This window comes from Arachis stenosperma, chromosome 7 (assembly GCF_014773155.1).
Source record: "Arachis stenosperma cultivar V10309 chromosome 7, arast.V10309.gnm1.PFL2, whole genome shotgun sequence".
NCBI lineage: Eukaryota > Viridiplantae > Streptophyta > Magnoliopsida > Fabales > Fabaceae > Arachis > Arachis stenosperma.
In genome coordinates, this window is record NC_080383.1 from 1,892,354 (window position 1) to 1,918,380 (window position 26,027).

Below are 26,027 nucleotides of genomic sequence, written 5' to 3' on the forward strand. Positions count from 1 at the left end.
AGTGATTTTATATATTATATTTTATTCACTTTTTTTTTTTGTTTTATCATTTGTCTATTTCTATTACAAGCTCTATACAACTTAAAAATAAAGTTTATAAATAGTTCATAGATATAAAACATCTCTCATTTCATAAATTAGTTTCGAAATGGAGTTAATTAAATTTCAATTCTAATAACTTATGAACCCATATTGTTATTACAATATTGTAATGTGAAATATATAGTCAACAAACACTACAACAAACATTGCAAGCGATGGTGGTTCTCGGAGCAAGTGGCGGCAATTTGAGAAACTACCGCTATGCATGGTTTAAAAATACAAAATTCTTGCAACGGTTAGTAACGGCCGCCAAAAAATAATTCAATTGGACTTAATTTAAAATTATTTGATCTCTAATTTTATTGTGATATAAATATTTAATTTTCGTCTAGGTGAATCATATAATATTAATTTTTCTTTAATTTATATATGTTAAAAAAAAGCCTTAAATGATATAAACATTGACTTACAAGAACCTAAAATATCACTCTTATAGCTGAAGCTGCATCACACATTATTAATCGCACACCTGAGTGATGAGTAACACTATATATATATATATATATATATTCGAAAACTCCAAATTTTATATGGACCTCAGATTGTTGTTGCTATGGAAAAATCAGTGAGCAATGGTTATCTTTTTCATATAAAAATCAATCAGTAGTGATCATCATCTTTAATTTGTCCATTTCCTCTGAATTTTTTTTTTGTGTCCGTCCACTTCCTCTGATTCAGGCTTCGCTACATATTATTTTCTGTACCTTAGCTTATATTGAGATAAAAAATATGTTATTACTGTTTGGTTTTCATAATAGTGGGTTAAGAGTAATATCTTAAAGAGAAGTTATTGGGGAAGTAATTTTTAGTATTTTAATCATAATTTGACTAGTATATAAATATTAAATTATTTTTAATAAATAAATTTTATTAATTTATGTGTGTAAATTTTAAAAAAATATGAATATAATTATATTAATTTATATGTATAAAATTTAAATTTGATAAATATAATATAAATTATATATTTTTTGTATGTATAATGTATATAAATATTGGTGTACATTATTATTATTGACTAAATAGTAAATACTGATAAAAAATAATAATATTTATTTATCATGTAGTATCATTCATATCTTAAATCAGTCTTTTAAAAAATTTTAATAAGATAATTTAATTTTAATTATTAAATTAATTTTTAATATTTTATTTTATTAAATAAATTAATTTTCATATTAAATTTCAATTAAAATTAGATAAATTAATTTTTATTGTTATTTAATAAAAAATATAATAATTTTTAAATTTTTAGATAAATTCTTCCATAAAATAAATAATATGATATGTAAATTGATTTGTCAAACAAAATACAAATTTAAAAATTAAAATATTTGACTAATTTTTTTTTTAAGAATTGATCTAGAATATTATTACTCTTAATGTTTGACGAGACATAATATTGATAAAATAGAAATTAAATCAAAAGCATATTTGCTTTTATTTATGTTCAAAATTTATTTGTTTTATTAAAAAATACAAAAATTATCTCAAAATACAGATATTTTATCTTCTAAATAAATCTATATTTTTATTTTAGTAAAGAAAAGGATTATGAATACATGTGTCTAATGTCTATATATATATCTCCAATTATTAATTTCTTCTTCCGCAATCTATACATTATTCTAGCACATACCATGGACCTTCAAAACCTTATCTCAATCTTCACCACCTTCCTCTTTCTCTTTATGCTATTGAAAATAGCCATGAAGAAATTTAGTTCTTCCAAGGATATTACCAATTTGCCCCCAGGGCCAAGAAAACTACCCATAATAGGAAACATGCACAACCTTGTAGGATCAATGCCCCATGAATGCCTAAGAAACTTAGCATCCAAATATGGACCCTTAATGCATCTTAAACTAGGAGAAGTGTCCCACATCATAGTTACATCACCTGAAATGGCACAAGAGATTATGAAGACTCAAGATCTCAACTTTTGTGATAGGCCAAACCTTCTCTTTGCAAGAGTCATGAATTACAATCGAACAGCCATTGCTTTTGGCCCCTATGGAGAGTATTGGAGGCGTGTAAGAAAGATATGCACCACGGAGTTATTAACAGCAAAGCGTGTTCAATCTTTTAGACACATAAGGGAAGCAGAGGTTTCAGAGTTGGTCAAAGCAATATCTCAAAGTGAAGGGTCCATTTTTAACCTCTCTCACAATATTTTATCAATGACCTATGGAATAGTGGCTAGAATAGCATTTGGTAAAAAGAAATTTATACACAGCACAAATACTTTAATTTTACATTTATTATCAGGTGAAAACTTAAGTGCAGTCGACTTCACATGAAGTTGATAGATAAGAACCGTTAGATGAAAATTTAATCAAATTAGTCAAATTATCTAACAGTTATCAATTATCAACTTTACGTAAAATCGACTGCAACTGAGTTTCATCATCATCATCATCATCATCATCATCATCATCATCATCATCATCATCATCATCATCATCATCATCATCATCATCATCATCATCATCATCATCATCATCATCATCATCATCATCATCATCATCATCATCATCATCATCATCATCATCATCATCATCATCATCATCATCATCATCATCATCATCATCATCATCATCATCATCATCATCATCATCATCATCATCATCATCATCATCATCATCATCATCATCATCATCATCATCATCATCATCATCATCATCATCATCATCATCATCATCATCATCATCATCATCATCATCATCATCATATCTAGACTCCTTCATGGTAATAGTTAATTTTTGTGGTGATAATTTTTTTAATATTTTATATTTTATTACATTAGTATTTTTATTAAAAATGGACCAATTAAAAGAAATTATTACTTGCCAAGAGTTTTGGCCAACAAAAGACTAAATGAAATATCATAAAATAAATCTGTCGGTATATTAACTCTTAAAAGGATATTATATATGTTAGGAGTGTCCTAAGACACGAATATTAAAAAAAATCTTATATTAAATAGACTAATACATAAAAAATATTGTAAGATTTTAGACTATGTCAATATAATAATTAATTTTTTACTTTGATAATTCTATCAAGATTTCACATCTCATTACATATATAACTTTATCATATTTGTTATTTAATAATTGTATGCTCTTTATTTGACAATATAGGTAAAAAATATAGTAACTACGAAGTTTTTATATCATCTTTTGAAAAAGCATTGCAAATAGGAGGAGGAAATTGTATTGCTGATTTGTATCCTTCAATTAGAGTACTTCTTGAAATGATGAGTAGAGACAAGACTAAGCTTGAAGAACTGCATTTAAAGTCGGATAAGATAGTACAAGGCATTATAGACGATCATAAAAATAAAAAAGGTGGCAAATGTGAAGAAGAAGCTGATGATGAAGATTTAGTTGATGTTCTTCTCAAATTTCAACAAAAAGATTCTGAATATCCTTTGACTAATGATAATATCAAAGCAGTCATCCAGGTTAGTCTAGTATAGATAATTATTATTATTTTAATTGTTTTGTGAACCCAAACAAGTCACGTTTTTAGAAATTTATTTCTTAAATTTTTACAATATAAGAGTGATTAAGTATGCATAAAACTTTAATTAGACTTAATTGTGAAAAGTTGTGGTTCGTATTTATTTTTATTTTTAACGTGGATATAATATTGTTAAAATTTTTATGTAGCTAGGCATGTAGCTTCGTTGACGAGATACAAGAGAAATATCAAAGAGTTGATTTTTTAATAAAAATTAATTATTAAATATTTGTTTTTTTCAACATTACTGTTCCGGGGCTTACCTAGAACCGGACGGTGGTTGGACTTGTTTGAGGCCCAAGCGCTGGAGGAGTGTGGTCTCCGACTTGGTTTACGTCTGGGAGCCGCCTCCGAGTTGTGTGTTCCAAGAGATGGGGGGTGGTACCTGCAAAGACACTCCGATGCCTAAGTCAGCATGGGGTAAAGCAGGTTTAGAATGTATTGGAACTTAGAGATACCTGAGGGGTGTCAGGGTATTTATAGTGGTGATCCAATAACCACCGTTGGAGTAGTGCCACCTTTTTAGGTGGATAACCGTCCCTTTATCTAGGAATTGTTGGGATATGGCTTCTAGAAGTGGTTAGAGAGATTTTAGGGGCAGTTACTTATTTGAATAAGCGTTATCTGCCAGCTATCTCTTGAGCCCGACTTCTTTGGAAAGAAGTCTGTGTTGAGTCCGACCTCTTCTACAGAGGTCGGTGAATAACGAAGGCCAATCTTTGGATTGGGCCTTTTGGTGTATTTGGACCTGGGCCTTAGTGTTGGGCCAGTGTATGAACAGTGCCCCTACTCGAGTTCAATCTCTTTTTCTTAAGAGTTGGATTCGAGTATTTAAACTCGGGCTTGTAGGCTCTGTATAATTGGTTTTAGCACATCGTGCTTAACCAGAAAACATTTCTTATCCTAATTTTGTACAACTCGTTCAGTTCGAGCTGTTTTGAGGATGCATGACTTGTTTTAATACAAATCACCTTTCTGAAACTTATTCTGATTTCTTACGACTTGTTTTGATACAAATCGTTTATTTCAAAACTCGTATTTTTTAGTATAACCTCATCTAGCTCGTTCGATGCGAGTAGTTTTAAGGTCTTACGATTTGTTTCATTTCAAATCGTTTAATTAAAACGTGGCTATTTCTTGATCTAATTTCATACAACTCATTTGAATTCGAGCTGTTTTTTTAGGACTTCACAACTTGTTTCAAGTACAAATTGTTTATTTTGAGTCCCTTTAAACTATCAGATCATCTTTATAACCATCGGACTTCGTTGCTTTATCCATTATGCCCCTGCTCGAGGTCGAGCTTTATGAAGTCGGACTCGAGCAATCAAGCAGAAAGGATTTTCGAATGAAGCCTTTTTTTGTTGAACTCATTCATTCTGAGTTTTCTAGATGACTTGTTTTTTATACAAGTCACTTTTTTGAAGCACAACTCGTTATATATCAAGTTGTTTTGCGCAATTTATTTTAATACAAATTACTTAGATCATATGGTTATTTTTTACTCGATTTTGTTCAACTCACGGGCTTGAGTTGTTTTAAATCATCAAGCCGTATTATAACCATTGGACACCAATTTATACCTCGTACTTTATCCGAGCGACCGTTGAAAAGGTCAGCTCGTGATTTTTGCGCTTTGTCGGGCATAAATTGACGCCTTAGGTGAAGGGATTATATGCTTATTCCCTCCCCTTTCTAGTTTTTACAAGGTTGTCGTCCTTGTGTATGATACAACTTGTTTTATCCAAGTTGTTTTGGAGGATAGTTTTTACGTTTCGATTTTGTTTAGAAACGTTTACAATCCTTCCTTTTTAACTCGTTTCTATACAAGTCGTTTGGTTGAAGTGATTCATTTTGATACAAATCACTTTTAAAGCTTTGCTTTTAGATAGACACGACTTGTGCTTAACACAATTTCGTTGAAAATATGGTTGACTGGCATAACTCGTTTAATCCAAGTTATCCTTATGTTGTTGTGAATGCTAGAACAAGTTTTCTTGGAACAACTTGTTTTTGTGAAAGTGTTCCATTTTATACGACTAGGTCGTTTATTTTTAGAACTTGTAGAGATGAGATTGTGGGCTTGAGATTTTGTACGATCCATTTGTTATCCGTGTGGATCGAGTTGTTAGATCGTATTTATGCCTCAAGGGGCATATTTAGTTAAGTTACTTTTGCGACTTGTTCTAAACACAACTTTTTCAACCCGTTTGGCCCGAGCTGTTTCGAGGTGTTTTCTTTCCAATTCGCATATGTAACTTCTTTCCACCAATTGGTTCCTCGTTGCTTCATCCAGGCGATTTCTATATGATCGGCCCGTGATTTTCGCGGTTTATCGAGCTTCAATTGGTGTGCGTTAATTGTAGAAAATCAATTTTCATAAGGAATTGTTTTATCTCCTTATGTTGGAGGTGTGTTGCGACCTGGGTAGTTTTTCACCCTCGAAGTTAGACACTTTGTAGTAGCCCTTTTCTAAGATTTCAGTAATCTTAGAAAAAACCTTTTTGATCTTTGTTTTGAAAAACCTTTTTCTTGGCTGACTGTCCCTTTCTTTAAGTTTTCCTTAACAACTCGGGTCAGCCTTTTGCCTTAGTGCTTTCAATAGGTTTCCTGATCTTTTTGATATTCCTTATACTCAATTTTTTGATTTATTGAGCTCTTATGATTTAGGTTATTTTTGCGATGCGTTTCCTTTTTTCTCGGTTTTTCCGACTTGTAAGTCAGATAATTTCCGAGTTTATTACGATCGACTTTTATAACCTCTTTACACCGACTTGTACCTCGTCGTTTTATCCTGACGACCATCTAGGTCGGTCATGGGATTTTCACGTTTTGTCGAGCTTAAGTCGGCGCGTTTCGTAGAAAGAGAGAAAAACGAGAAGGAATTTATAAGAGATAAAAGATCTTTATTTATTTGCGAAGGTACTTTCACTGCTACTAAGGGTTTTTTTTTACTATCTATGATCCCTTAGTCTCTACTACGATGCCTCGTTAAAAACCTTTCTTCAGAAAAAATCCTTTAATTTTTGGGAAAAAATCGTGAAGTTGGAAAAAGAGTACATCAAGGAGTAGAGTTCGTTTTTAGTACCTTTTCATGCCACGACCTTGGTAGCTCGGTGCTGTTTAAGTCAGTCACCTTGTAATAACCTTTTCCTAAGATCTCAGTAATCTTGTAGGGTCCTATCCTTTTTGTTGTCAGCTTTCATTCGCCCGAACTCAGTAGCCTGATATTTTTTCTTATCAAGATGAGGTCTTTTGCGGCGAATCTCGTAGCCATCCTTTGTCTCAAGAACTCTTTCCTTATCTGAGTTTGCTCTCAGGCTTCTGGAAGGGGGTCACGTTCTTCTTTCGTGCTCTAGCATCATTGTAGAATGTTGTCTTTAGTTTTTAATAATTTTGGACTTAGCTTTCATGATAAGCCAGTGCCCCTACTCAAAGTCGAGCTTCATAAAGCCGGACTCGAGTATTCAGTCATGCCATTCTTGAATCTTACTATTTGTTGCTATGTGACTTCTACAAGTTATTTTGGACTCTCTTTTTGGGAGGTCGGATAACTTGTTTTATACTTGTTGTGTCAACTTAGTAAGGTCGGATCATTATCTCTTGACTCGAGGAGGCATTCTTATAAATCGCCATCCTTTTTTCAATTTGTTTTAAACAAATTGTTGTGAGGTCGGGGTTACATCCTCTTCGTATTGATGTTTGATTATGGTCACGCTGTCCTCAAGTTATTTTTGCAATTCGTTTCAGGTTTGCCCCTTACCAGCTTGTTTTAGTACAAGTGGCTTAATGAGGTTAGACCACGATTTGTATTTATAACTTCTTACACCCTTTGGATCTTGTCACTTCAAAAAGGTGTGCATCAGGAAGTAAGGTGCACTTTTTAGCTGTAGTATCCCTTTTGTTGTAGACATGGCACAATCTAGGTAGATTGTTTTCGAGTAAGTCGAGTATGTTGTAGTAGTTCTTTTTCAAGTCTTAAGTGACTTTGTCGGGATCTTTTTTTTTGGTGTTGGCCTTTCTTCGTCCGATTTTGGTTTTAAGAAAGAAGTCGGACTTTTCTTTGTAAGCTCTTAAAGGAAGTCGGATTTTTATTTGTAGACTTGAATCCTCAGAGGAGGTCAAATTATCTTCATAAGCTTGGATCTTTAGAAGAGGTCGGATTCTTCTTTCTAAGCTTGGAAAGAGGTCGGGCTTTCTTTCTAAGCTTGGAGGTTTTTGACCTCATTGTAGACTCTGATCTTTAAAAGAAGTCGGAACCTCTTTCTGATATTCTTCGAGGTTTTTGACCTCATTGTAGAGTTGATCGTAAAGAGGTCGGATTTTTTACAGACTCCAAAATGAGGTCGGATTTTTTCTTTGTCGGATACTAAAGAGGTCGGACTTTTCTTCATGAGCTCTCTAAAAGAGGTCGGATTTTTTTTGGTGAGCTCCCAACTCATCCGACTTTATTGTAAAGTCTGACCTTTAAAAGAGGTCGGACTTTTATTTGTGAGCTCTCTAAAAGATGTCGGATTTTCTTTGGTGAGCTCCCAACTCATCCGACTTTATTGTAAAGTCTGACCTTTAAAAGAGGTCGGACTTTTATTTGTGAGCTCTCTAAAAGAGGTCGGATTTTAAAGTCTGACCTTTAAAAGAGGTCGGACTTTTCTTCATGAGCTCTCTAAAAGAGGTCGGATTTTCTTTGGTGAGCTCCCAACTCATCCGACTTTATTGTAAAGTCTGACCTTTAAAAGAGGTCGGACTTTTATTTGTGAGCTCTCTAAAAGAGGTCGGATTTTCTTTGGTGAGCTCCCAACTCATCCGACCTTTAAAGAAAAGTCTGGCCATTATTCCCTTCAATGAAGACTGGGCCTTTGTCGCTCCGACTTTCTTTTTTCTTTGGATCAGATTCCAGTTTTCTTCCTGGAAGACATCCATCTTTATTGGTGTGCAAACAACATCAAATTCTACCGCAGGAATATTTCTTTCCATATTCATTGGCAGTGATGTAATTTGTGAGCAACCAACGAAAGATGTACCATGTGAATTTTTCGTGTTATTCACTACTCTGTTGTAATTGATATGTGAATCCAACGAAGAAAAAACTGGATTCATCACTTCATTGTCGGATTGGGTTGCATTCAAATGGATTGATGCTGCACTTTTTGGCATAAGTTGAAAAGAAAGGTTTCATTGTTTTTATCAACAACGTTTTCCCTTCTTTCTTCAATTACTGACTAATATGGGATATTTTATTTATTTATAAAACCTGTGAATTTGGAACATGCAACTGCTCCATTCCATGAGTGGGTATCATGGACTTTTCCGAGATTGTAAGTCGGCACAGATGTCATTGTCCATCCTATTTCACGAAGAGGTTGGGATTAGTCACGTTCCCTTTTCCTCTTTTTTTTTTTTTTCTTCACGTAACTTCTTTTGCCAGTTGAATTTTCTGAGTTGAAAATTCTTTTATTCAATTGGCTTTCGAGTTCATGTTTTTTTTTCAAGTAACTTCTTTTGCCAATTGAATTTTCTGAATTGAAAATTCTTTTATTCAATTGGCTTTCAAGTTCGTCTTTTTTTTTTTTTCCACGTAACTTCTTTTGCCAATTGAATTTTCTGAATTGAAAATTCTTTTATTCAATTGGCTTTCGAGTTCGTCTTTGGTTTGCCTTCTACAATGGCCTTGGGACGGTGTTTTCTTCTCTTTTAATCCAATTTAACTGTAGAAGTAGAATCGTCATCCCTATTTGATATCCTCTGCCCATTGGGAGAAGTTTTTACGGGATTTCTGGTATCCATAGAAGCTGTACTCCAGCTTCTTTTTAACATGCTTTCATCTTATTCATGTCGAGAGGTTGTCCGACCATCTTGTTGATCATCCGCCATTATCAAGGATTGAGCTCCGGGTCCCCGGCAACGGCGCCAATGTTCCGGGGCTTACCTAGAACCGGACGGTGGTTGGACTTGTTTGAGGCCCAAGCGCTGGAGGAGTGTGGTCTCCGACTTGGTTTACGTCTGGGAGCCGCCTCCGAGTTGTGTGTTCCAAGAGATGGGGGGTGGTACCTGCAAAGACACTCCGATGCCTAAGTCAGCATGGGGTAAAGCAGGTTTAGAATGTATTGGAACTTAGAGATACCTGAGGGGTGTCAGGGTATTTATAGTGGTGATCCAATAACCACCGTTGGAGTAGTGCCACCTTTTTAGGTGGATAACCGTCCCTTTATCTAGGGATTGTTGGGATATGGCTTCTAGAAGTGGTTAGAGAGATTTTAGGGGCAGTTACTTATTTGAATAAGCGTTATCTGCCAGCTATCTCTTGAGCCCGACTTCTTTGGAAAGAAGTCTGTGTTGAGTCCGACCTCTTCTACAGAGGTCGGTGAATAACGAAGGCCAATCTTTGGATTGGGCCTTTTGGTGTATTTGGACCTGGGCCTTAGTGTTGGGCCAGTGTATGAACAATTACATATATACAAAATAATAAAAATAGACAAAAATAAATTAAACAATACAATAATATATGTGATAACCGATTTTTAATGTGTACATATAATTTTTTTTATTTATTTTAAATAAAACACTTATCATAATAACTTGCATACTTATATACTATTATAAGTGTACAACTTATAAGAGCTTAATTCCACCGATTTAACAATTTCAGTATAATTAAAAATAAACATTGTCTCTTCTCTCTAACCATTTGTAAATTAAACAATCATTTTCTTAATGATAAAAAATTATTCATCTCTTAAAATTTAGGATTTAAAATTATTATATAAATTAGTTCTTATATCAATTTTTAATAAAAGATTAACAGAAATTATTGACATATTATTATCATTTATTTGGGATTGATTCGCTCTTTTTTTATGAAACTTATATATATAATATTATAATTTAAATACATTAGAATTTTTAATTAATTAATTTTAGAGAAAATGACAAATAGATCTTTGACCTTTTGGCCCGCAGACATTTTTGTCTTTGACTATTGAAAATATTTTTAAGTCTCTAACCTTCATAAAACTTGGACGGATCAGTCCCTCCGTCTAAACGCCTCCGTCAGGACTGATCCGTCCAAATGCCTCCGTCAGAGACTGATCTGTCCAAATTTTGTGAAGGTCAGAGATTTAAAAGTATTTTTCAATGGTCAAGAACAAAATTGTCTGCGAAGCAAAAGGTCAGGGACCTATTTATTCTTTTCTCTTAATTTTATGTAAATTTTTTTCTATATATTAATAAGATTATTAATTCCTTAACATGTTTGTTACTAAAACCTTTATTATAATTAATCCATTTGCAGGACATATTTGCTGGTGGTGGAGAAACATCCTCAGCGGTTGTGGAATGGGCAATGGCTGAAATGATAAAGAAACCAAAAGTGATGGAAGCTGCACAAGCTGAAGTTAGAAGAGTTTATGGTAGCAAAAGGTACGTAGATGAATCAGAATTGCACCAATTGACATACCTTAAGTGTATCATCAAAGAAACCTTAAGGTTACATCCATCTGTACCATTGTTACTTCCAAGAGAGAACAGAGAACCATGCCAAATCAAAGGGTATCAAATTCCAGCCAATTCTAGAATTGTTATCAATGCTTGGGCAATTGGAAGAGATCCAAGGTATTGGGTTGATGCCATGGAATTTAAGCCAGAGAGATTTGTTGATAATTATTCAATTGATAATAGAGGCACAAGCTTTGAGTTTATTCCATTTGGTGGTGGAAGAAGAATGTGTCCCGGGATTGCATTTGCTACACCAAACATGGAATTGCCACTTGCTCAATTGCTTTATCATTTTGATTGGAAGCTTCCCAATGGAATCAAGAATGAAGAGCTTGATATGAGTGAGTTGTTTGGGATCACTATAAGAAGAAGAAATGATCTCTGCTTGATTCCCATTATTCATCATCAATCCTAACAATTAATATAAGGTTTAGTTACTCTGTTGATTTCTATAATTTCACGAAATTTTTAATTATTAAGTCTTTATACTTTTTTTTTAATTGAGTCTCTGTACTAATTTTTTTTAATTAGGTCCCTCTTGATAGTAATTAGCTTAATTTTATAGAGACCAAATTAAAAAAAATAGTATAAAAACCCAAATAAAAGAAAAAAAAAGTGTAGGGATCTAATTAAAAAAAATTGGTACAAAGACTCAATTGAAAAAGAAAAAAAGTATAAAAACCTAATTAAAAATTTCGCAAAACTATAGGGACTAACAGAGTAATTAAACTTTAATATAAATTAGATAAAAATTTAGGTACAGTTAATTTCACGTAAAGTTGATAGTTAAAAATCATTAAATAATTATTTGATAAGTTTGATTAAATTGTCATTTAATAACTCTTAACTATTAACTTCACATATGAATTTTCACCTATAAATGATCCGCAACGTGAGAAAATTAAATGAGTGATTTTATATATTATATTTTCTTCATTTTTTTTATCATTTATCTATTTCTATTACAGTTAGTTCTATACAACTTAAAAATAAAGTTTATAAATAGTTTACAGATATAGAACATCTCTCATTTCATAAATTAGTTTCAAAATGGAGTTAAGCTTATTAAAGTTCAATTCTAATAACTTATGAACCCATTGTTATTACATTAATGTAAAGTGAAATATATAGTCAACAAACACATTATTAATTTTATTGTTATATAAATATTTTATTTTCGTTTAGGTGGATCATACAATATTAATTTTTCTTTAATTTATATATGTAAAAAAAAAAAGCCTTAAATGATATAAACATTGAGTTTGAACCTAAAATATCACTCTTATAGCTGAAGCTGTACCACACATTATTTATCGCTCGTACACCTAAGTGATATATATATATAGAAAACTCCAAATTTTATATGGACCTCTGAGTAGTGATCATCTTTAATTTGTCCATTTCCTCTGATTTTTTTTTGGTGTCCGTCCACTTCCTCTGATTCAGGCTTCGCTATATATTATTTTCTGTACCTTATATATATTGAGATATCAATCTGTTATTACTGTTTGGTTTTCATAATAGTGGGTGAGTAATATTTTAGGAGAAATTTTTGGGGATAATAATTTTTAATATTTTGGTTTATTATTTAATTAGTACAAATATTAAATTATCTTTAATAAATAAATTTTATTAACTTATGTGTATAAATTTTGAAAAATGAGTGTAAATTGTATTAATTTATGTATATAAATTATATGTTTTTTGTGTACAAAATGTACGTAAATATGGTTGCAAATTATTGTTAGCTAAATGTATATTGGAAAAAAATAATAATATTATGTTGGTCATATAACATTGTTCATATTTTAATTAAATCGATCTTTCAAAAATTTTTAGTAAGATAATTTAATTTTAATTATTAAATTAGTTTTTAATATTTTATTTTATTAGATAAGTTAATTTTCACATTAAATTTTATATATAAATTTGATAAATTAATTGTGATTGTTATTTAATAAAATATATAATAATTTTTAAAATTTTCAGATAAATTCTTCCATAAAATAAATAATATGATATGAAATTGATTCGTCAAATAAAATAAAAATTTAAAAATTAATTTAATAATTAAAATTTATTAAAAATTAAAATATTTGACTAAAAATTTTTAAGAATTGATCTAGAATATTATGGCTCTTAGTGTTTGATGAGACATTATATTGATAAAATAGAAATTAAATCAAAAGCATATTTTCTTTTATTTATGTTTAAAATTTATTTATTTTATTAAAAAGTACAAAATTTATCTCAAAATAGAGATATTTTATTTTCTAAATAAATCTATATTTTTATTTTAGTAAAGAAATGGATTATATATACATGTTATTATAGTTTATTTAGTCACATGTATGTATGTGTCTCTCTCCAATTATTAGTTCCTTCTTCCTCAAACTACACATTATCAGAGCCTTATCTCCATGGATTTTCAGAGCCTTATCTCCATCTTCACCACCTTCCTCTTTCTCTTAATGCTAGTGAAATCAACCATCAAGAAATTTAGTTCTTCCAACGATATTACCAATTTACCCCCAGGACCAAGAAAACTACCCATCATAGGAAACATGCACAACTTAGTTGGATCAATGCCGCATGAATGCCTAAGAAACTTAGCATCCAAATATGGACCCTTAATGCACCTTAAACTAGGAGAAGTGTCCCACATAATAGTTACATCACCTGAAATGGCACAAGAGATTATGAAGACTCAAGATCTCAACTTTTGTGATAGGCCAAACCCTCTCTTTGCAAGAATCATTGCTTACAATCGCAAAGACATTGTCTTTGGCCACTATGGAGATTATTGGAGGCACGTACGAAAGATATGCACCATGGAATTATTAACACCAAAGCGTGTTCAATCTTTTAGGCACATAAGAGAAGCAGAGGTTTCAGAGTTGGTCAAAGCAATATCTCAAAGTCAAGGCTCCATTTTTAATCTCTCTCAAAAGATTTTTTCATTGACCTATGGAATAGCGGCTAGAATAGCATTCGGTAAGAAAAAAAAAATTGATACATAGTGCAAATATTATTATTATTATTCTACAAGATTTTGTATCGCATTAAATATATTTCTATCATATTTGTTATTTAATAATTGTATGATTTTTATTTGACAATATAGGTAAAAAATATAGCTATCAGGAATTTTTTATATCATCTATGGAGAAAGCATTGCAAATAGGAGGAGAAAATTGCATAGCTGATCTGTATCCTTCAATTAGAGTACTTCTTGAAATGATAAGTAGAAACAAAGCTAAGCTTGAAGAACTTCATATAAAGACTGATAAGGTATTACAAGACATCATAGATGATCATAGAAATAGAAAAGATGACAAATGTGAAGAAGAAGGCAATGAAGATCTAGTTGATATTCTTCTCAAGTTTCAACAAAAAGATTTTGAATATCCCTTGACTGATGACAACATCAAAGCAGTCATCCAGGTTAGTCTAATAAGGACAATTATTATCAGTTTAATTGTTTATGTGAACCTAAACAGGCCACGTGTTCAAAAAATTTTGCAAGTAATTTCTTAAATTTTTACAATGTATATTGGTCTAAAGCTAGATGTTACTACTTACTTTTAGATAATATTTGGTTAAATTCATCAAGTGAAATATATAAGCATATTAATTATTTAACAAAACTTTTATTATAAATTTATAATTAATTAATCCATTTGCAGGACATATTTGCTGGTGGTGGAGAAACATCCTCAGCGGTTGTGGAATGGGCAATGGCTGAAATGATTAAGAAACCAAAAGTGATGGAAGCTGCTCAAGCTGAAGTTAGAAGAGTTTATGGTAGCAAAGGATATGTGAATGAATCAGAATTGGACCAATTGATATACCTTAAGTCTATCATCAAAGAAACCTTAAGGTTACATCCATCTTTGCCATTGTTAGTTCCTAGAGAGAACAAAGTACCATGCCAAATCAAAGGGTATCAAATTCCAGCCAATTCTAGAATTATTATCAATGCTTGGGCAATTGGAAGAGATCCAACGTATTGGGTTGATGCCATGGAATTTAAGCCTGAGAGGTTTGTTGATAATTATTCAATTGATAGTAGAGGCACAAACTTTGAATTTATTCCATTTGGTGGTGGAAGAAGAATGTGTCCCGGAATTGCATTTGCTACACCAAACATGGAGTTGCCACTTGCTCAACTTCTTTACCATTTTGATTGGAAGCTTCCCAATGGAATCAAGAATGAGGAACTTGATATGACTGAGTTGTTTGGGATCACTATAAGAAGAAGAAATGATCTCTGCCTGATCCCCGTTATTCATCATCAACCTTAACAATTAATATAAATTAGGTGAAACTCAGGTGCACAGTTAACTTCACAAGTTGATAGTTGAGAACCGTTAAATGATTTGACAAATTTAACTAAATTGTTATTTAGCAGCTGAGTTTTCAACTATAAATTATCTCTAGCGTGAGAAAATTAAAGGAGTGAGTTTATATATTATATTTTAGAGTAATTCTACACATTCAAGCAATTTTACATCCAAATTCATCCAAGTGATTTGAGTTAAGTATTTCTTTTTTCCGTTTTCTTGTTTCCCTCTTTGCGCTTCTTCTTCTTCTTCTTTTTCTTTTTATTCTTTTTCTTCCCGTTTTCTTCCTCCCCCTGCACTTCTTCTTCTTCTCCTCCTCCTCCTCTTTCTTATTACGGGTAAGTATTGTTTTGGTCCCTAACGTTGAGGCTGAAAATCGAAACCGTCCCTCATCTAATTTTTGATTTAAAATCATCCTTAACGTTTGTTTTTTTGTATTAAAATTGTCATTTTTATTTGTTTGGACAAAAATACCCTCACAACTACCAACACAATTACCTCCTCCACCACCACCACCACCACCACCACCACCACCACCACCACCAACGCCGCCGCCGTCCCCTTCCCCCCTTCCCCCTCCCCCTCCCCCTCCCCCTCCCCCCACCCCGCGTCCCTTCCCTTCGTTCCCTCCTCCTTTTCCCCTTCCCCCCTTTCCCCTCCCCCCACACGCACTGTTTTATTTTTTTAATTTTATAATTTTTTTTAAAGCAGGGGGTAGTTTAGGAATAAAATTAAAATTTTAAATAAAAAGGACGATTTTAATATGAAAAAAAAAACGTTAAGGACGATTCTAAATCGAAAATTAGATGAGGGACGGTTTCGATTTTCAGCCTCAACGTTAGGGACCAAAACAATACTTACCCCTTCTTATTATTTTTCAATTTTGTTACTGTCGTTACCAACAACACCTCCTCTTCCTCCTCCTATTGGAATTTTGTCTCCTCCTTCCTTTTCATCCATCTCCTCTATCATCATCATCATCATCATCATCATCATCATCATCATCATTGTATTCTTCGAATACGTATTGTCGTTATCATTATTATCGAATTCAAATTTATATAATGGATAATTTTCGGTTCATTTGATATTATACAATGGTTTTATTTTGAACTAATTTTTGGTACATTCGAGATGCATGTATTTTTGAAACGAATTTATATAACGTACAATTTTTTATTCATTTGATATTATACAATGGTTTTGTTTTGTAATATTTTTGGTTCATTCGAGACGCAGGTGTTTCTGAATTCGAATTTATATAATGTACAATTTTTGGTTCATTTGGTATTATACAATGATTTCATTTTGATAATATTTTTGGTTCATTTGAGACGCTGGTGTTTCTGAATTTGAATTTATATATGGATATTTTTGGTTCATTTGGCATTATACGATAGTTTTATTTTGATAATATTTTCGGTTCATTCAATCACCACAGAGAATCAGAATCCATAAAAATGTTAGCAAAATGTTGGTGTTATTGGTGATGATAATAATGATGATGGAGGAGGAAAAAGAAAAGGAAGGAGGAGATCAAAGAAATTCAAATAAAAAAGAAGCAGGAGGAAGAGGAGAAGGAGGAGGAGGAGATGAATGTGGTGGTATATTGGTGGTGATGATGAAGGAGGAGGAGGAGGAGGAGGAGGAGGAGGAGGAGGAGGAGGAGGAGACAAAGTCTCACAGCGTAAACTAAATGACTTGAATGAACTTACATGTAAAATTGCTTGGATGTGTAGCAAAACTCTATATTTTATTCACCCTCTTTTTTATCATTTGTCTATTTTTATTACAAGTTCTATATATCTCTCAAAAATAAAATTTATAAATAGTTCATAGGTATAAAGCATCTTATTTTTGAGATATTCTCCACATCCAAACAATTTTGGCATCCAAGTTCATCCAAGCAATTTTAGGTCACGCGCTTCTTTTTCTTCTTCTTCTCACGCTCGTTTACGCACGGAGCGTCTTCTTCTTTGTCTTCATCCTCCTCCTCATTTTCCTCCTTCTTTTTCGCATTCCTTCTTCTTCACGTGTTTTCGTCATTCTTTTGTTGTTGTTGTTGCTGTATTTTCTTGTCTTTTTCTCCTTTTCTCCCTGGTGAAGAAGCAGTGGAAGGTGAGGAGGAAGAGTTTTAAATTGTGTAGAATAGAAATTAACCGAAATGACCAACACCCCTGAACCGAACACCAATCATGTGCTGAATAAAACGTGATAAACATTCAATCAGCAGGAAAAATATTTCTGCATATACAAGGACTCAACTGAACACACTAACAATCAAGTGAATCAAAATGAGCAACTCCACTGAATCAACACTATTGATATTCTGAATAAAATGTGATAAATATTTAATCATCAAGAAAAATATTTCTACATGCACAAGGACTCAATTGAACACATTAACAATCAAATGAATCAAAATGAGCAACTCCACTTAACCGAGCAACATTCATGTGCTGAATAAAACGTCATAAATATTAAATCATCAAGAATAGCATTTTTTCATGCAAAAAAAGTCAACTGAATACATAACAATCAGGTAAACCGAAATGACCAACACCACTAAACCGAATACCAATCATGTGCTGAATAAAACATGATAAACATTCAATCAGCAAGAAAAATATTTCTGCATGCACAATGATTCAACTGAACACACTAACAATCAAGTGAATCAAAATGAGCAACTCCACTGAACCAACATTATTGACGTTCTGAATAAAACGTGATAAACATTTAATCATTAAGAAAAATATTTCTACATGCACAAGGACTCAACTGAACACACTAACAATTAAGTGAATCAAAATGAGCAACTCCACTAAACCAAGCAACATTCATGCGCTGAATAAAACGTCATAAACATTAAATCATCAAGAATAGCATTTTTCCATGCAAAAGAAGTCAACTGAACACATAACAATCAGGTGAACCGAACACCAATCATGTGCTAAATAAAACGTGATAAATATTCAATCTGTAAAAAAAAAAAAATATTTCTGCATGCACAAGGACTTAACTGAACACATTAACAATCAAGTGAATCAAAATGAATAATTCCACTTAACCGAGCAAAATGTTGGTGTTGTTGGTGATGACTATAACGAAAGAAGAATCTGCGTGCGCAAAAAAGAAGAAGAATCAGAAGAATAACCTACGTGCGCAAATTTGAAAAAAAAAAAGAGGAGGAGGAAGAGGAGAAGGAGGAAACGGAAAAGGAGAAGACAAAGACGAAGACGAAGAGTTGCGTTATGAAATGTGCGTGTGATCACGTTCTTTTAACGAGAGTGGTTTTTATTAGTGTTGCGCCTATTTGAATGAACTTGGATGAAAAAAATACTTAAATGTGTAGCAAGTCACTTTTCATAAATTAGTTTCGAAGTGGAGTTAAGCTTATTAAATTTCAATTCTAATAACTTATGATCAACGAACACTAGAGCAAAAATTGCAAGCGATGGTGGTTCTCGGTTCGAGTCACGATGGTTTAAACCGTTGTTAGATGCCAACCGTTGTGGTTCGAAAAACGCAAATAGATAAACCATCGACAATAGAAACGGTGGTAGTTTTGTGTATAACCGTTAGGATAACTATCGCACAAGACACATAGCAAGTGGCGTCGTGGCGACAGTACAAAACTACCGCTATGCATGCAATGATTTTAAAAAGAGTAAAACTAGGAACCAAAAGCATATCAGCCAAAACTCAGTTAAATATTTTTGGATGAATTCAAAATCTTTACGAATTAATATATATGGATGTTTCTTCTACTAAGTATTAGAATGTTTCTTTTTCATATTAAAGAGATGTTCTTTTATATATTTTTCGAATTTGTGATTGTTGGAGGTGGATAGATTAATGTGAGAAAAAAGAGGAAGATTTTTATAGGTTTTAATTAGGTTTACTTAATCAATTTAAATTTTTTTAAATTTTAAATTTAAAAAATTTAAAATTAATTAATTATTAATATAAATTAATGTAATTTTGTTTAGTTTTTGGCTGATAAGCTTTTGGTTCCTTATACTTCTTCTTTTAAGAAATGCAAAGTTCTTACGACGGTTGGCAACGGCCGCCAAAAAATAATTCAAATGGACTTATAATTTAAATTATATTGATTTATATGTGTAAAATTTTGATAAATATAGATATAAATTATCATATATTTTTTGTGTGTAAAACAATAAAACATATATAAATATTGGTGCAAATTATTGTTGGCTAAATATTAGCCAAAAATAATAATATTTATTGGCCATATAACATTGTTCATATCTTATATCGATCTTTCAAAAATTTTTAATAAGATAATTTAATTTTAATTATTAAATTAGTTTTAATATTTTATTTTATTAGATAAATTAATTTTCATATTAAATTTTAATTAAAAATTAGATAAATTACCTTTTTTATTATTATTTAATAAAATATATAATAATTTTTAAAAAATTTAGATAAATTCTTCCATAAAATAAATAATATGATATAAAAATAGATTTGTCCTTGACTAATTTTTTTAAGAATTGATCCAGAATATTATTACTCTTACTGTTTGATAAGACATTATATTGATAAAATAGAAATTAAATCAAAAGCACATTTGCTTTTATTTATGTTTAAAATTTATTTATTTTATTAAAAAATACAAAATTTATCTCAAAATAGAGATATTTTATTTTCTAAATAAATCTATAATTTTATTTTAGTAAAGAAATGGATTATAAATACATGTTATTATAGTTTATTTAGTCACATGTATGTGTCTCTCTCCAATTATTAGTTCCTTCTTCCTCAATAATCAATACATTATTCTGCCACACATACCATGGATCTTCAGAGCCTTATCTCTATCTTCACCACCTTCCTCTTTCTCTTTATGCTATTGAAAATAGCCATGAAGAAATTTAGTTCTTCGAAGGATATTACCAATTTACCCCCAGGACCAAGAAAACTACCCATAATAGGAAACATGCACAACCTTGTAGGATCAATGCCCCATGAATGCCTAAGAAACTTAGCATCCAAATATGGACCCTTAATGCACCTTCAACTAGGAGAAGTGTCCCACATCATAGTTACATCACCTGAAATGGCACAAGAGATTTTGAAGACTCAAGATCTCAATTTTTGTAATAGGCCAAACCTTCTCTTTGCAAGAGTCATGACTTACAATCGCACAGACATTGCTCTTGCCCCCTATGGAGAGTATTGGAGGCATATACGAAAGATCTGCAACATGGAGTTATTAACAACAAAGCGTGTTCAATCTTTTAGGCACATAAGAGAAGCAGAGGTTTCAGAGTTGGTCAAAGCAATATCTCAAAGTCAAGGCTCCATTTTCAATCTCTCTCACAAGATTTTATCAATGACCTATGGAATAGTGGCAAGAATAGCATTTGGTAAAAAAAAATTTTTTTTTTGATACATAGTGCAAATATTTTAATTTTACATCTATTATTATTATTATTTTATCAACGTAATAATTAACTTTTATGATAAGAATTCTACAAGATTTTATATCTCATTACATATATTTCTATCATATTTGTTATCTAATAATTGTATGACTTTTATTTGACAATATAGGTAAAAAATATAGCTATCAGGAATTTTTTATATCATCTATGGAGAAAGCAATTCAAATAGGAGGAGGAAATTGCATTGCTGATCTGTATCCTTCAATTAGAGTACTGCTTGAAATGATGAGTAGAGACAAGGCTAAGCTTAAAGAACTGTATATAAAGACTGATAAGGTATTACAAGACATCATAGATGATCATAGAAATAAAAAAGATGGCAAATTTGAAGAAGAAGAAGAAGGTAGTGAAGATCTAGTTGATGTTCTTCTCAAGTTTCAACAAAAAGATTCTGAATATCCTTTGACTGATGACAACATCAAAGCAATCATCCAGGTTGGTCTAATAAAGACAATTACTATCAGTTTAATTGTTTTTGTGAACCTAAACAGGTCACGTGTTCATCAAGTGTAAATATATATGCATATTAATTTAACAAAACCTTTATTATAAATTCATAATTTAATCCATTTGCAGGACATATTTACTGCTGGTGGAGAAACATCCTCAGCAGTTGTGGAATGGGCAATGTCTGAATTGATAAAGAATCCAAAAGTGATGGAAAGAGCACAATCTGAAGTTAGAAGGGTTTATGGTAGCAAAGGGTATGTGGATGAATCAGAATTGCACCAATTAACTTACCTTAAGTCTATCATCAAAGAAACCTTAAGGTTACATCCATCCGTGCCTTTGTTACTTCCGAGAGAGAACAGAGAATCATGCCAAATCAAAGGGTATCAAATTCCATCCAATTCAAGAATTATTATCAATGTTTGGGCAATTGGAAGAGATCCTAGGTATTGGATTGATGCCATGGAATTTAAGCCTGAGAGATTTGTTGATGATTATTCAATTGATAATAGAGGCACAAACTTTGAGTTTATTCCATTTGGTGGTGGAAGAAGAATGTGTCCCGGGATTGCATTTGCTTCACCAAACATGGAGTTGCCACTTGCTCAATTTCTTTACCATTTTGATTGGAAGCTTCCCAATGGAATCAAGAATGAGGAACTTGATATGACTGAGTTGTTTGGGATGAGTATAAGAAGAAGAAATGATCTTTGCTTGATTCCCATTATTCATCATCAACCTTAACAATTAATATAAATTAGATGAAATTCAAGTATTGTTAATTTCATGTGAAGTTGATAGTTAATAGTTGTTAAATACTTTGACAAGTTTAACTAAATTATTATTTAGTTAAACTATTATTTAGCGACTAAGTTTTCACCTATAAATTATCTCCTGCGTAAGAAAATTAAAAAAGTGATTTTATATATTATATTTTATTCAACTTTTTTTTATCATTTATCTATTTCTATTACAAGTTCTATATATCTCTCAAAAATAAAGTTTATAAATAGTTCATAGGTATAAAGCATCTCTCGTTTCATAAATTATAGTTTCGAATTCAAGTGGAGTTAAGCTTATTAAATTTCAATTCTAATAACTTATGAATCCATTGTTATTACATTATTGAGTTAATACCCAAAATCGTTCCTGAAAGATCATGCAATTTCTATTTTCGTTCCTAAATGATTTTTTTAATCAGATTAGTCCCTGAATAATTTTTTTAAAATCACGTTCATCCTTCCGTTAACTTCTTCATGCTACGGTTAACAATCTGCTGACCTGAAACGTGAAGTGGCAATATGAATTGCACCTGACATGCCGTGTGTGTTGCTGATGAGATATGTTTAGCAAAATGTATCAATTTAGTTCCTAAATCTCAATTAAATAAACCCTAATTCCCATCTTCCCATGAATATGATGCATTGCTTGAGTGTTGTTGTAGATCCAGCAGCTATTGAGGGAGGAAAAAATCAATTTCGGCACCATGATGGAAAGCGGAAGTGGAGGACTCGATGGTGGGTTGTCGTTGCACTCACATAATAGCTATGTTTCGAGCTCGTCCATACGAAAAAGAAGAAAAAAAGATGAAAAAACCGTTGTATTATCAACCACTGCAACTTTTTCTTCAAGTAAATAGTTCTATAATTCAACTACTTCATACTTTATTGTATATGCTTTCTCACTCACTGATCAAATCCTATTAAGATGTAATTACAAAAAATACCTTCCTTTTCTATCATTAATTATGTTTTGGTCATTAAGATCTTTAGTTTCTTATTTTCATGTTTTCTTTTTGTTTTAAAAAGAAGATTGATGCCTTTTTATTAGAAACTGCATAACATAAGCCAGTGCAAAGTTTTAAGGTCCTCAAGTTTAGTGCAATTAGTTCTAACTTATTACTTGTATGCTTAGCAACTATTTTGCTACTATAAGATAGAACACATCCAGATTAGGATAAAAATTAAAAAGAGCAAACAGACACTCACTCTATGATTGAAAAATTAACTGATTTAATGATACATGAAAATGTACAACTTGCTTCATTTACAATATTGTTATTATTACATTTTAGCAAATATCTGATATTTTTTTCATTTTGTGCATACTTTATAGGGAGTCAAGAAAAATACTCCTACCTTTAGCTTGGGCAAAGTTTAAGAGGGTAAATATGCAGTTGATTTCCATGCCCAATTATTCATGTTACAAGCCTTATCCCGGTTATCTCAATGTAATTCACTGAAAATGCTTATAAGGGAGGAAACAGAGCTTTTTATGTAATCAAAAGAGAAGAACAAGATTCTACCTTATGTAATGATGCCACTCTTTTCTCCTGTTGCATGAGTATAACAGAAATAGGAGCTACAAATTTTACATATCTAAAGTATAAAGAGAGTTAGAGACAGAACAGAACAGAATGTACTGCTCTATGGGAGAAATTGAATAATTCTTTGTAGTAACTTAGTTTTATTTATTCTATAGTCTGAAAAATGTCAATGGAATAGAGTTAATTTTGTCCATGTTAGAAACAGAGATTAAACTGGAGAAAGGATGGTATATTATTGAGTATATTCAAGTTGTCTGGAATGATACACTATAAAAGGGTATTTATAGATGCTAAGAGAATCGTAATAATAAAGACGTAATATTCTATAATAAATATTCAGATATACTAATTGATCCTAATTGATCCTAATTATATTCTAACATCCTCCCTCAAACTCAAGTGATGAAACTAATTTAAAACAGCAAAATAAAGAGAAAAAAATTGCAAAAACGAATAATACGGGTGCAGATGGAACTGCCGGAAGGAAGCGCAGATGAAACTGCTTGTCTGAAGGAAGCACAGATGGAACTGCCGCTAGTTTGAAGGAAGCGCAGACAGAACTGCCACTTGTCTGAAGGAAGCGCAGACGAAACTGCCGCTATCTGAAGGAAGTGCAGACGAAACTGCCACTAGAAGTGGAGAAACATATTTCTTGGTGGTGGAGAAACATCCTCATCAGTTGTGGAATGGGCAATGGCTGAAATAATAAAGAAACCAAAAGTGATGGAAAGAGCACAATCTGAAGTTAGAAGTGTTTATGGTAACAAAGGGTATGTGGATGAATCAGAATTGTACCAATTGACATACCTTAAGTGTGTCATCAAGGAAACCTTAAGGTTACATCCACCTGCGCCATTGCTGATTCAAAGAGAGAACAAAGAACCATGCCAAATCAAAGGGTATCAAATTCCAGCCAATTCTAGAATTATTATCAATGCTTGGGCAATTGGAAGAGATCCAAGGTATTGGGTTGATGCCATGGATTTTAAGCCTGAGAGGTTTGTTGATGATTATTTAATTGATAATAGAGGCACAAACTTTGAATTTATTCCATTTGGTGGTGGAAGAAGAATGTGTCCCGGGATTGCATTTGCTTCACCAAACATGGAATTACCACTTGCTCAATTTCTTTTCCATTTTGATTGGAAGCTTCCCGATGGAATCAAGAATGATGAACTTGATATGACTGAGTTGTTTGGGATCACCACAAGAAAAAGAAATCATTTCTGTTTGATTCCCATTATTGTCAAAGATATGCATAAAGACAACAATGTAATTAGCAGTTAGGATTATTAGTTACATGTAGTTAGCCTTGGTCGTTTGTTAGGTAATTCTGTTAGTAATTCTGTTTGATTCTGTTTTCATTCTAATATTGTGAGTAACCTATGTAAGCTCTTTATAAGGCTAAACTCTCCTATGGTCAATAACAAAATTTCCATTTCCTTCTTTTACTAATATGTGATTAAATAGTTCTTTCTCTCTAAGCCTTCACTTATTTCTTACACACACTGCATATTCTTCAATATCACTTTATAGTATCAAGAGCATAGGTTCAGATCCGAACAGCACTTGAGGGAAACAGGGATTAATTGCATAAGAAAATATCTCCAAGATTAAATAAGTTGCAGATACTCTTACTATCCTTGGTAGCTCTGTCACCTCTGAAGAACATATGGATGCAATTCTTGAGAGACTGAATTAGGATTAACAGATGCTTATCCCTACAATAATGTATGATCAAACAAATCTCCCTTCTTGTTCGGATTACACAGATATAAAATATAAATACACATTAAAAATAAATGAAATTATATATGTATTTATATATAAATATTAGTGATTAATTTTAATATACAGAAAATATTTTTAATTTTTTTATTAGGTTGGTCTAGTGGTTAGTTTGTGTAAACAAGTGTTGGGAATTCGAATTTTGTTTTGTGCATGTAGCAAAGTTAACAATAAACTCTTAAATGAAGCTCTAATCTGTGAAGCATTAGTCCTTGGTCTATTGGGTTAAGGAATTCTGTGAAAACAAAAAAAAATCTCTATCTTAAATTAAAACTTTATAATTAAATCCTTTTTAAGTATTTTTTTTGTTAAAAAATATATATTTTTAAATATTTTTTGTTTACCGTGCAATGAATTATAAAATATTTAATTTTTTTAACAAATATCTTAAAGATACATTAAGAGTACCATATAAAAAGACAGTTTACTTAATATTATCAAAATAATAAAATTCTAACTTTTTGAATAATACAAATTAACCATTTGATTTATAAACATCATATATATCCAAAACAGTAAGTTTTGTTG

At 31.7% G+C, this 26,027-nt stretch overlaps 3 protein-coding genes across 8 annotated transcripts; all 3 read left to right on the forward strand.

Annotated features, from left to right (window-relative positions):
* The first annotated feature begins 1,701 nt into the window (after positions 1-1,701).
* On the forward strand, positions 1,702-15,645 carry LOC130940523 (cytochrome P450 71D10-like). Of its 6 annotated transcripts, none has more exons than XM_057868681.1 (5): positions 1,702-2,316; positions 3,246-3,568; positions 10,916-11,459; positions 13,850-14,112; positions 14,243-14,481. In XM_057868681.1, the coding sequence occupies exons 1-4, from the start codon at positions 1,743-1,745 to the stop codon at positions 13,960-13,962; spliced, it is 1,554 nt and encodes a 517-aa protein (XP_057724664.1). In that variant the 5' UTR covers positions 1,702-1,742; the 3' UTR covers positions 13,963-14,112; positions 14,243-14,481. The 6 variants fall into 6 exon arrangements, with proteins under 6 accessions (XP_057724664.1, XP_057724668.1, XP_057724669.1 ...); XM_057868685.1 differs by having other exon boundaries at positions 3,294-3,568; XM_057868686.1 differs by having other exon boundaries at positions 1,702-2,248; positions 3,346-3,568.
* A 4,580-nt stretch (positions 15,646-20,225) lies between these two features.
* LOC130941574 (cytochrome P450 71D10-like) lies at positions 20,226-22,278 on the forward strand. The gene is made up of 3 exons (XM_057870128.1): positions 20,226-20,857; positions 21,045-21,370; positions 21,512-22,278. The coding sequence occupies exons 1-3, from the start codon at positions 20,284-20,286 to the stop codon at positions 22,127-22,129; spliced, it is 1,518 nt and encodes a 505-aa protein (XP_057726111.1). The 5' UTR covers positions 20,226-20,283; the 3' UTR covers positions 22,130-22,278.
* Positions 22,279-24,404: 2,126 nt separating this feature from the next.
* On the forward strand, positions 24,405-24,998 carry LOC130941157 (cytochrome P450 71D10-like). Its single transcript, XM_057869561.1, has one exon. It carries the CDS (start codon positions 24,405-24,407, stop codon positions 24,996-24,998), a length of 594 nt encoding a protein of 197 aa, XP_057725544.1.
* The last annotated feature ends 1,029 nt before the right edge of the window (positions 24,999-26,027 follow it).